At 40.8% G+C, this 13,171-nt stretch overlaps 1 protein-coding gene across 2 annotated transcripts in view; it reads left to right on the top strand.

Moving 5' to 3' along the window:
* Nucleotides 1–12,660, top strand: part of ITPRID2 (ITPR interacting domain containing 2) — a 74,018-nt gene extending 61,358 nt beyond the window's left edge. For both annotated transcript variants that reach the window (XM_063318106.1, XM_063318107.1), the window contains exons 14-18: nt 444–594; nt 1,804–1,869; nt 3,867–4,265; nt 9,875–9,998; nt 11,524–12,660. In XM_063318106.1, coding sequence (XP_063174176.1) covers nt 444–594; nt 1,804–1,869; nt 3,867–4,265; nt 9,875–9,985 — 727 coding nt within the window. In that variant the 3' untranslated portion in view covers nt 9,986–9,998; nt 11,524–12,660. The remainder of the gene's footprint in view (nt 1–443; nt 595–1,803; nt 1,870–3,866; nt 4,266–9,874; nt 9,999–11,523) is intronic.
* The last annotated feature ends 511 nt before the right edge of the window (nt 12,661–13,171 follow it).

Here is a 13,171-nt window from a genome sequence, read left to right as displayed (position 1 = left end):
CCCATCCACTTCATACCATCATTTCCTCTTACCAGCATTTCCTCCTCCCTTTTTCAGCGCAGTCCCCAGGGTAGGGTGGAGTGCTGTTGATGTCCTGGGGGGATGTACTTCTAATTCAAGATCTTTGGAGGTAATACATGGTCATGATTATCAGTGTACCTTCACCTTGGACAGTATATTATGAAAATGACTCTGGATCTCTCTGTTCTGTTTAAAATGATGTGTTAAATATTTAGCTTGTTAAACAAATTAAAAAGCTCAAGACTATTATAATTAGGTAGGTTGGACCCATTTATTCCTGCTCTTTTCATTGATCTCTTCATGTGAATGTCTTGCATGTCCCTGGACTGATAGGGTTAGGTTCCTCAGCTGTTTCAGATGATTGTCCGTATTTCTATTTCTTATTTTCTCTTTTTTTTCCATTGAACTTGCTTCTGATTTAGATATGAAGCTGATCAGCTCCAGACTCTGAGAAAATCGGTTCGTATGGAGCTTCAGGAGTTAGAAATGCAGTTAGAAGAACGTCTGCTTGCTCTTGAGGAGCAGCTTAGGAGCATGCATGCATCATCACCTTACAGACAAGAAACCTTCATGGTGGGTATTGTGTTTTGACCTTTGTCTCAAGTGTCTGTGTATATCAGAAATGTACAGTTGCTCCGTACTAAACAAGGACATGATAATAGCCTGATCTTTTCTCCCCAAAGAGGTACATGTTACCTGCTGCCTGATGGGAAAAAGCCCTGTCCCAGTTTGATCAGATTAAAGATGCAATTTCTATTTAATTAAAGAATAATTTCAGGATAACTTCTGCATAAGGGACATAAAACTGCAGTCTAGGTGGGGAGTGAGGTTGATACTCCTGCCTCAATTTTTATTATGCCTCCAGCTTGTGCAGCTGATGAAGTGAGCAGTTTGTTTTGGGATACAGTGATTTTCAGGTGGAGCCATATTTCATAGCTTAACAATTTAGTATTAGGAACATTGGCATCTTGGGTGAGCAGCCCACACAGATGATGAAAACATGCAGATTCAGATATAAATCTTCAAGGGTCTGAAAGACTGGCACGCTAGCTCATTCTGAGGCTATCTTTCCTTTGGATGTAGGCTGAAGAGGCTGACAGCATGCTGGCCCAGTTCCTGCAGATATGTGGCTCTCAAATAAAATCCTGACAGACATAATCTCAACTTGTTAACAATCACTAACAATCCAATTTCATTATCAATTATGCATTACTATATTAGAATTGCCTCTTATTCTGTTATCCAATAACTGCCTTGTGGATGGCCTAGTTCTCTGATTCTCTGGGTTCTTCATATGGAAAATTGGGAGTGAAGAGAGTTTTATGCAAGGAACCATAAGGAACTAAATTATAGAAGATGTGACTTCTCTTCATTGTTCGCAATTCATAGAGTTTGAAGCTCAACCAATGGATGATTACAGCTATTATAGATAGAGTAGATCTATAGACTGCACATTTACCAAATGTTGCCTTTAACACAGTCAGATTTTTCTTTTTTCCCTGGAAGAGGAACAATCAAAACATGAGAGAGATGAAAGAACCTGGGGTAATGGGATGGGTGGGCAGGTGAGAATTTTAATTGTTTATGATGTATTAAATAGTTTTCTTTCTTACTACATTCATAGAATTACGACACCTTCTAAAGTTCTAAAATAGACTTTAGTTTTTTTCATTACAATGCCTTTTTGATTGCCCTTATCTCGAAATGCATGGGCAGGTAAACATGTTGGTAACTTTCAAGAATGATAATAATCCAAATTTCTCCTTTCCTCTTTCCTTCCAGGGAATGTATGGTAGCAGAAGCATTGATAATTTGTCATGTCCTTCTCCACTGAATGTGATGGAGCCAGTAAGTAACCTTATACAGACAGAGCAGGAATGTGCAAAATCACTAGTTAGTGTTGGCTTGGGGGAAAATAATAAATAGCAACATGCCTGTCTTTCATTGCTATGAGCAGGACTATGCATAATGTCATGGGTGTGTACAAACAACTCAGAATATTTATTTATTTATTTATATTTAATTTATTTTCTATCACCCCTTTATTATTATTTTTTTATAAATAACGCAAAGCAGGGAACATACCTAATACTTCTTCCTCCTCCTATTTTCCCCACAACAACAACCTTGTGAGATGAGTTGGGCTGAGAGAAAGTGACTGGCCCAAGGTCCCCCAGCCGGCTTTCATGCCTAAGGTGGGACTAGAACTCCCAGTTTCCCAGTTTCTAGCCCATTGCCTTAACCACTAGACCAAACTGGCTCTTCTTAATATGGAATTAAGGTGCTCTATTTGATTTCAATTTTAATTTAAGCAGGAGTGAAGATAAGTACTGAGGAAGGTGGGCATCTGATAATTTAGAGCAGTGTCTCTCAACCTTGACAGCTTTAAGATGTGTGGACTTCAACTCCCAGTATTCCCTAGCCAGAATAGCTGGAATTCTGGGAGTCGAAATCCACACATCTTAAAGTTGTCAACGTTGAGAAACTCTAATTTAGAGGCTGGTATCCAGTGTAGAATTTCACTTGGAGGAATAGGGGCACCTGATCTTTGCTGATGGGACTTTATTCTCCTCCCCATCCCCCAACAAACACATGCTTACTCAAGCTGTTCCTGAAAGTTGGGGAATCCTCCATAACAGAATAGGATGTTCATTTATTCATTACTGATTAAATTAACTTTATCTTGAACGATCTTGCAAAAAATATAAAAATCTTTCTGAAATAAAGTAAAAAATCAAGATAAAAACAGAGTGTTCAAAAGTAATCAGAATTGAAATGCAGAGTTAGTGGTTGAGGATTGTCAATGTAAAAATATATGCTTTAGGCTTCTTTTTACCAGTTGTTATGGCTAACTTATGGGACCCCATTCTTGAGCCCAAGTGCTACCTTGGAGAAGACTAGCTTCCTGTCATTACAGAGTAGTTTCTGGAAATTTTTAGAGGGCAGGACTTTCTTAGATGTCTAGGTGCCTGAGAAGCTGATACAGTTGTGTATGTTCAAAGTCTTGGATACAGTGTAATTACTGGAGTAGTTCAGGATGCCCTATTTTTCACCCTTTCCTTTTAATCTGATTCTAAAACCTCTTACCTACATCAAATAAATTCTGAAAATAATAAAGGAATTGAAAGGCAAAATACAAGTTCTACTGTATGCAACTGTGTCCATAGCAAGTCACAGTGGCACAAAAGTGGCAATGTGGGTACAGTGATATCATAACACAAGTCCCTCCTTATGTACTTGGTTCTCAGCATCTGACCCAAGAACATAACTCATGGCATTTTTGTCATTTTATCACCACTACCACCACCACTGTTCTCCCCTCCCAGACACGCATGGATATATGCAGATGTAAGATAATCCAGAAACCTCTATTCCTAATTTTATTTTGCTAATATTTTAGCAAAATATTAAGTGATATTTCTTGTGGGTTTTGCTGTTGGATGAAGGGTAAAAAAGAGAACTTTCAAGGCCTTTTAATGACATTTTTGGGGAGTTCTCTCATTTACGATACAACATTTACTAATTCCTGTAATTCCATCCTATGGTGGGATGGAAAAATAATGCTTATGTCATTTATCAGAAAATTTTATTAATGCATTATTCTCTATCAACAACAGTATTGCATTTTCCTCTAGTAGAGTCCAAAGCTACACATTAGAGTCTGTGCATGCCCTCTATTGATGAGATTGGGGTGGGGGCTGTTATTACTGAATTCATGGTGGGCCTTTAAGTATTTAGGGGTACAGAGTTGTTACCGGGTAATTTAAAATAAGGCTTATGACCCAACTGTGTTTATGTTCTTGCTACAGTATCTGTCTGATCCTTTCCACTCCTTGAATCCACAGGTCTCTGAACTCATTCGAGAGCAGTCATCTCTGAAATCAGAGTTAGGGTTGGGACTGGATGAACTTGGCATGCACACTCCTCCGCCTGAAGGCTCGGAATCTGCCTTTGATCACTGTGCGCACTCTGATTCCTCTTCGGTGTGTTCCAGTCAAGCCAGCCGAAGAGCCCACAGGCAGTCATCTGAAAGGTGCAAACCGCCCAGCCAAAAGGTCTACCGGGCAAGTGTAGCTTTGATGCCCTCTCCACCTGCGAGAGCAGGAATCGGGCAGCTGCCTGAGGAACACTTGACATCCAATTCCACTGCGGGGCAGAGACCTGAAAAGCTTCCCCTTGGGCCTGCAGCTGAGGAAATGCCCAAGCGTGTGGAGAACGAGGAACTGCAGCAAGTCATCCGAGAGGTGAGGGCACAGTGAACTGGAGATTTCCTGCTGGGAGGATTTTGCGTGCTTGCATGTATATGCTTATGCCATCTCTCTCCCTTTGGGTCAGAGGTTTTGCCTAAGTCTGAATCGAGAAGTAGTAGCTGAAGATGGGCACAAAGGAATTAAACAGAACAAATTGATTTGGTGAAAATGGTCAGAACATCTTGGAGGGAAGGATGTTGACCAGCTAGTCAGTTATAATTGGCTAGTTGTTTATTTTTAAAATATAACAGTTAACAAGGCTATTGCTGTTCATCCACTAAGAGATGTTACATGGCTGCAAGTTTTTTCCTCTTCAGTAGCAGCCCAGAGTTTCAGCGGGGAAGACTGTGCAGGAACAGGAATATAACAGCAAAATGAATGAGAGAGGTCCTCTGGTGGAAACTTCCATGAGCCAAGAGCTGGAGGAGTGTAATCCCAATAAATGAATAAATAAATGCCTGAAAATGCTTTGTTTTCTATTCTACAACCTAATTGTATTGTAGTATCTGTACTGAGCACCTCACTAACTAAGCAGAGAGAGAATATTTGGTAATCATTCAACCAGCCCAATAAGGAGCCCCCCAGTTTTATCGTTTAGAGAAAAAAACTCCCAAAAAGCCTTTGAAGTGTAAGAATCAGCTTAAAGAAAATTAAAGGAAGTGTGATGGCTGGAACACTCGAGCATTCACTCAATTATGACTCATAAGCTTCTGCTTATAAATCTATTTAATGAAGCGAAGCGTTCAGTACAGAGAAAAAGTTGAGAATGGAATTTCCCGCACATTTCTGCATTTTAAAATCACAGTAACTTCAAATTCCCGCCCACTGCCTTCTTAGGTATGTGCCCCTCCTTCTCGTGCCAGCATCTGGCTGTAACGGTCCTTGCTAGATGACCTTGGTGCAAGGAGCAGCTAGCCCAAATGATTCCCACTCCAACCATGCTCCCCCTCCCTGCTGGTCGACTCGCAAGTTGACACGGGTTGCTGGAGTATGGATGCGGGTCCAATAAGATGTTCTGTGAACATTTAATTGGGGAACCTAACAGGGAGACTTTTTTTTATACACTTAGATAACTGAAATTCAGAATACATTCACATAACTGGAATCCAGCAGTGTTTAAAGCATGATATTCTCTGTTCTCCAATGGTTGTTTCTAGGAAGTTAGGCCATTTTTAGTCAGTTATGGTCATTAGATTTCCAGGGTTTTGCAGAAATGGAAAAGTAACAAATTCTCAGTTCTTTGGACCAAGTTATGCTGTGCCAGAATATTGGTCCATCAGGCATTGAGGTGTGTTTATGCCACCTGACACTGGAAGTACAGAGAATTCAGCTGCATGCAACCACATGCTTCACCATTAAAATATAGCCTTTCTCTGCCATTATAGAACTAATACTTAGTTGTATTTAAAAACGGATTGGTCACTACAAGGATCTGCAAGCTAAGGAATTTTGGTAACCAGCTGAATGCATTTCAGTCTAGCAGAGGAGGCCCTGCGTGGTATAAGCAATGGTTCAGGTTGTCGTGATTGAGTATAGCAAGAAAGGTGGGGGGTGCATTTCTCCTCTTCCTCCAGAGTACAGTTTCAGTCAATGCATAACGGACAGGATTGGCTGTCTATTCAGTGTGAGTGATGGGGATCTTTGTGTTGCACCCTGTAATTGTGTAAGATAAATGTCCGGAGCAGACTGTTGCATGTCTTACAGAGTTAGAAGACAGACTGTCCTAAAGACAAGAATTAAATGTGCATTCTGATTGGAATTATGGAGCTTAATTCCCACTGGCCAGGTTTAGAGATTTGGACATCCTAGCTACATTATACACATCTACAACCCTACCACTGATTAACAACTTTCTGACTGTTATGCCTTCAGTTACCCCTGCCAGGCCAGGCTTAAATAAAACCTGACACAGCCTGTCTCTTGTATAGTTTCTGCTCAGTGATGGCTAATACCTAGCCCTTCTATATAATCTGGGATGGAGTATAATTGTATAATTAAGTTGTACTGTATGAAACATGGCTGAAATCTTGAAAGCACTCACATGTTCAAGGAGTCCAGTTAGTGCTGTAAGACATCAAGTTGCATTCACGTAATGGGTGCCTACTAGTGAAGATTAAGTGGACTGTCTTTCTGAGCTTCTAACGATTTAACTGCACCCTCTTACCCATTTCTGTACAGAAGTCCTATTGAACTCTCTTGGTTACATGCCAGGTAAGTGGGTGGAAGGGTGCAGCCCCGTCTCTCAAATTCCAAAGTTGGTCAGTTTGCTCAATGTTGTATGTGTTGCAGGGAGAGGAGCTGTTGAGTGCCATGTGTGTCAGTGAATACTCAGATCCGAGTCTCATAAACAACCAAAGTTTTAGCCAGGCTTTGTTTGCTTTCAAAACAGAACAACTCTGTTGCCGGAAAACTTATTAATATGCATTCTTGATATTTCTTCACAGTGTTAAACTTCTGGCATACTGAATGATTTCTCTCCTTCTGTATGTTTGAATTATTTTGTTTGCAGTGGGGCAGGGTGAAGGCATTTAAAAAAACTGTTTCAGAGCATTCTTGAGTGGCCTATAAGGAGTTTGAGCTTTTGACCTCAGTTTACTAGAATGAAAAAGCGCCTTCTGCCCCTTCAAAATAAATGAGTACAGTCCTCCTACAGGTTGCAAATTGCAAAAGAAAGAAGTCAGGATATGTTCTCTCTTGGTTTGAAAAATGTACAATCTGGCCTTTGATTTATGGACTAGAACAAAACACAGCAAAAATGTGGTAAAGTCTTTTATAAGTGGATTGATACTGAGGAAAAACCAATTGTTCAAGGGAGACTATGGTTTTTAGAAGTTACTGTGAAGTTTTTTCAAGACTCTGGTACACTATTGCCAGTGATACGGATATTTTGGTAGAGAAAAGTAATGTGAATGTGCTGAAACCTCTTCATTTCCAATAAGCTTTTTCCAGAAGCAAAGAGTTTTTATTTCATGCAAACAGTTTATCCTTCATTATGCAGAGTATTGGTTTTCAGATAATGTGGGAATATGGTTCTCTTCTCCCCTGCCCCCCTCCCTTAAATGTCCTTTTAATATACTCAGCTATAGTTTCGGGTCGAAGGTTTGTTCTTTAGCATTACTTTCCAGAAGAAAAGTTGTATACATTATCTCACAGAGTGCAGAAGTATCCCTCAAGCAGCCAGCAAACTTCAATGCTGAGGGCTTATAGCTTCCTGCCAAGGTCACACAGGAAGTCTGGCTGTTGTTAAGCCAGGATTAGAACACAACTTGCCTCTTCTCACAAAGATTCATCTCTTGGTTTAGTCACCCACTGTGCTAATTCAGAAATCCTTTACAATGATAATTCCACAATGTACCATTGATATCCATTAAGTTTATTCATAGATTTGTTCCCCTGCTACTCTTGAGTACCCTCAGGAGTCAGTGAGGCTGGAACTAAGAGCCTTTGATTCTGAAGACGGATGCTCCAGCAGTTTTCTAAAGGTAGTTAAACACCCTTTTGAAGGCAGAAATACGCAGAGCTGTGCGTCAGATGGATTTTGCTTGGTGGGTAGAGTGATATGGAAAGGGCAGTCTTGGAGAGATCTCTTCCATCTTGGCTGTTTGGACAGGGATAAGCAAAACTGGTGCCATCCAGTTGCTTTTGATTGCAGTTCCCAGGAGTTGGGACTATGACTTTGATGCCCATAGCAACCGCCTTTTTCTTTCTAGCTCAAGGGAAGGATGGATCCCTGGACTAACTGGAAGAGAAAGGGAACCACTTGAAAATGGAATGTGCTTATTTAGTCATGGACATATAACTGGTTCACGCAGGATTTGCACACAACATACAAAATCCTTAACCATGATTTGGAGACCATAGTGGCTGGGATTATACAACACACTGAGGCAGTTAAACCACACAATGATTTATCCCATTATATAAACCTATTCAGTGTTGTAATTGAATTACCCTGTAGCTATTGTCAGGCAACATTTTTGTAGCAAAGATAGCATTGAACATTTTTGGGATGTAGAGGCTGTAGGTGCGAAGATTACTGCAGATGCTGACTGCAGTCAGGAAATCAGAAGACGCTTAATCCTTGGGAGAAGAGCAATGACCAAACTCGATAAAATAGTTAAGAGCAGAGACATCACACTGACAACAAAGGTCCGCATAGTTAAAGCAATGGTGTTTCCCGTAGTAACATATGGCTGCGAGAGCTGGACCATAAGGAAGGCTGAGAGAAGGAAGATCGATGCTTTTGAACTGTGGTGTTGGAGGAAAATTCTGCGAGTGCCTAGGACTGCAAGAAGATCAAACCAGTCCATCCTCCAGGAAATAAAGCCAAACTGCTCACTTGAGGGAACGATATTAAAGGCAAAACTGAAGTACTTTGGCCACATAATGAGAAGACAGGACACCCTGAAGAAGATGCCGATGCTAGGGAGAGTGGAAGGCAAAAGGAAGAGGGGCAGACCAAGGGCAAGATGGATAGATGATATTCTAGAGGTGATGGATTCATCCCTGGGGGAGCTGGGGGTGTTGACGACCGACAGGAAGCTCTGGCGTGGGCTGGTCCATGAAGTCACAAAGAGTCGGAAGCAACTAAACGAATCAACAACAGAGGCTGCAAAGTGGGGCCACATCACTTGAGGGGGGTCTTTGCTTTTTAACTATGATATGACTGTTTTAGGGCTTGTGTCATGTTCACTGTTCCAGTGTTACCGTTACATCGTAACGTTTCGCATGTCATTTGGCTGATGCGTGTTTTGTCTGGGAGGGGAGGAGGATTCCATCTCGTGGGATTGTTATATGTTAGCAGCTGGATTGGAATGTGTTTGGGTTATCTCATGTGTTCAAGGTTCCTTTCCCAGGACATCAGCAGAAACGGTTACCAGCACCTGGGGGCGGGGAGTTTGCAACGGCAGGGTGAGGGGAGGGATTACGTTTGAGCCGAGGGTTTTTAGTTTGTATTTGGCGCGCTTTTGCTCATTCTCAGCTTTCTCTGTATTTGCATACTATTCTTTAATAAATCAGATATCATTAAGTTCCTGCTTGTGAGTCTGAGTCTATCAGGGTAGGCAATCCTTACAGCTTGTAAACTACCCTGTACCTGAAAGTGGTAGGAAACTATTATTAGTTTTCAGTAGTCTTGGTGCAAGGGGCTCAGAAGGCTGGAGAAAAAAAGAGTCTTGAAGACTGCAGGTTGCCCACCCTGCCTTACAAGATAAAAAATATAGCAAAAGGATGTTCACTGGTTTGGCCCATGAAGCCTGCGATGCACCCAGTTCTAGCACATCAGAAGAAATGATGTAGTTGGTCCCACATGGAAATCCCAGCCATTTTGTTCACAATGGAAACTGCTATTTTTCGGGTGAGCATGAGGGCAATTGTGTTAACCCTTCCTCCAGATTTTCAAACTGCTGAGACAGGTGAAGAGTGAACGAGGAGGAATTTCATGATTTCCACCTCCTTCACTCTACTCCAAATTAGGGAATAAAGATTGGAGGAAAGGAGGATTTCCCAGTCAGAACCTACAAGGCTGGGTGAGCAATAGTTCTGTATAAATAAAGTGTCTGGTAGATTCTATAACTTAAAGTAAATTGTGATTTTATCTTTAGATCAAAGAGTCTATTGTTGGTGAAATCAGACGAGAAATTGTAAGTGGGCTGTTAGCAGCTGTTGCTTCCCCGGGCATATCAGCTAATGCTAAGCAAGAAACACAGCCATGAATCGGTACTACAGGTAAGATCTTCAGTTGGTTGCCCATCTGTTGAGCTGTTTGATAGAATGGTGAAGGTTTATACGTAATACATAGGTGATTTCTAACATTTCAACTGTTTATGTAATACATAAATATCCTAACTTTATGAATCCTGCCAAAGTCAGCATTACTTTTAAATGGCCAATTTCTAAGTCCCCTTTGGGTGGGAAGAACAGTACTATAAAACTAATAATGTACAGATTGAGACTATCAGAAATTGGATTTATCCTGTATGAAACAGACTAGCTTTAAAGATACAAACACAATTTCCTTTGTGATGTAGTTCTTCCTATGTATTTCTCTATACTTATATAGCTGGGAATGTTATAGGATGGAGACACAGTCCACCAGAAAACATGTTGTCTCCCACTGTTACATACACAAGCTCCCAGGTTCGGCTCATGGTCAGTCACTCACAGACTCACAGCCTGTTGGGGCACGCGGATCTTGTCAGCACCCCTCGCTTTCTACCTGGGTTTTCCAGATAGGTGTGGCTTGAGCAGATAAGACACACAGCCCTGGTCAACAGCCGGGAAGTAATTAGGGACACACACAAATAACTTTCAACTGAACACCGAGGCACAACAGGTTCTTTGAAATACACGGAGACCCGTGAACAGCAAAACTTTACTGGTTGCAAGATACATTGCTCTTTCTCACATGCACATACACACACACATATGCTCATCTACACTTACCCATGTCCAACTAAGCTGCCAGGCACTAGCTAGAGGGATGGAAGCCGCCAAGTCTGGGTCCAAAGATGACTCAAGGAGTGGACGGGCTTCAGGACCCCTTTTATCCCCAAAAGTCCTTGCTTTGTTTGTTCACAAGTTTGGTAGATGGGATTTGTGGCGGGGGGGGGCGGGTTCCATGTGCTCAGGGCCAGCTTCCTTTGTCTGGTTCAGGTGACATTTTTCCTTTGTCTCCTTAACAACTTGCTTCCTTCTTACCTACTTCCCTGAAGGGATCTTTTAGACAAGTTTCCTGGCTTTTGTCCTATCTGCCTACTGCCTGCTCCATCTTTAGATAATGGCAGTTTCAGCCTAGTCTGACACCACCTTTCCTTTGTATGTCAGTAGGGACTGTAGTTAACAGAGTACTTCTTAAAATATCCCCACAGAACATGCTTGTGTTGCTCTTTACAGAGAAAAACAATCTTATCTACCCTTCCAGAGAAACATACCCATCATTACTGATCTTGACTTTGGAGAAATCTACTTTTAACTTTCTATAAGAATGCCCCAGAACAAAGTTAGAAAATCACATTTAAGGAGAATACTAGAAATCTCTCCTTTAAAAATTAAACCATAAAGTGTCCACTTAGCAATATTGTCTGATTAAGTTTTGCAAAGCCACCTGTCTACAGCTACTCTTGAATCCAAGGATAGATTTGAAACCATGGTTTTTAGAATATTAATGTATATCCCATTAGTGCTTTAAATAACTAAGCATATCTCCTTCTGAATTCGAATAATTTGTTTGTTTGTTTGTTTGTTTTCCAAGGGTTAGTATATGATCCAGAGGACCCCGTGGATGTCTCCATTTGGGATATGTAGATGGATGCATCTGCTTGTCCTCCTGATGCCAGGAGAGACTGTTGTTGTACGCAACAGTGACTTGTGTGCTGCGTGTCTTCCCATTTCAGGTCTATGTACTAAGATCAAGGCACTTTTCATCTTACTGATGTGCATCAATGATCAAGAGAATTGTGATTATCTTGCAAGCCTTAATATTTATTTGTATGTTCCTCCTAAGACTTGAAGATTTCTGGACCTTCCCTGGTTATATTGCCTAGGATTGTTAGAGTTTCAAACAACAACAACAAAATCCCTGCTGACCTCTGTGAGGTATTTAACTGTGCAATAACTGTTTCACTTTGAGAGCTTGGAGTAATCATTTCCACTGCTGTTATTAAGTGCCACTTAAAAAGAAGAGAAGAAGCTGTCATACAAATGAACGCTTGGGAGAAGCTGTCATCTGCAGAGAGTTTAGAAAATTACATGAATTTGCTTAAAACTACTACAGATGCTTACACTGAAAGCCTTAACTTTGTATAGTAGATGACCTTTTTTTAAAAAAAAGATTTATATAATTTTCTGCTTTCTTTATCCTTCCCTTTTTTCTTGGGATGTCTTCTCTTGTCTTTTTTTTTAATAACTTAATGTATGAACTACTCTGCAATTATATTAAGAGATGGTTTTAGCCGTTTCCTCTGCCTATTAAAGCAAGTCTGGAAAACACTAGATTAAAAGGCAAAACAAGTGGCATATAACAACATACGCTTAGCATTAGACTGCTGTTACGGGGAAATTCACTTGTTTTTCTACAGCCTAAGGAAAATGGCATTCATCACAGCCAATAAAAATGGAAGCAGGTGTGATTCTTAATACATAGTTTATACATTAATGCTCAAAGAGTTGAAGTATAGCCATGTCTTAAATGCTAATCAACTACCTTACATGTTTTTAAAATGTTTTCAGCTAATAAAATTAAGATTCTTTTAAATAATGAGTGACTCATAAAAATGTAACAATATTGGGAGAAGTATGTCAAAAAACTGCGTGTTGGGAATATACACCCAAGGGCTGAATCCTTTTTAAAAAGGCTACTATGCCAATAAAAATATTTATTTTGCCTACAGATGTAGTAGTGTGTCTTCTTACATTTTGATACTGGACCAAGACAATACACTTAAAAGAATTTGGGAGTCCCCATGCCATCCATAACTTTGATGCCACTACTTTTTCTGGTTACTCACGTCTTCCTTATTGAAGTAATTTTAAACGGGGCTTCCCACAAATTTACTTGACCTTTCATAGACTCCCTGTCACCGTGAGTGTGACTACATGGACACATAACAAAGCCTAAGCCAAAGTGATGACGTCCCTCAGATAGAGCAGCCCAGCTTCATGATGCAGGTAAAGATAACTGAAAGCCCTTTCCATATATTTTGGGTGGAGGAAGCTACATTCAACCATTTTTACACAAGACGCTAGGTAAAGGTAAAGGTTTCCCTTGACATTAAGTCCAGTCATGTCCAACTCTAGGGGGCAGTGCTCATCTCCGTTTCAAAGCCGAAGGGCCGGCGTTTGTCCGTAGACACTTCCATGGTCATGTGGCTGGCATGACTACACGGAACGCCGTTACCTGC

The sequence above is a fragment of the Candoia aspera genome, chromosome 1, assembly GCF_035149785.1.
Source record: "Candoia aspera isolate rCanAsp1 chromosome 1, rCanAsp1.hap2, whole genome shotgun sequence".
Classification (NCBI taxonomy): domain Eukaryota; kingdom Metazoa; phylum Chordata; class Lepidosauria; order Squamata; family Boidae; genus Candoia; species Candoia aspera.
The sequence above is the reverse complement of the archived record's forward strand: the minus strand, read 5'-3'. Positions and strand labels throughout refer to the sequence as shown.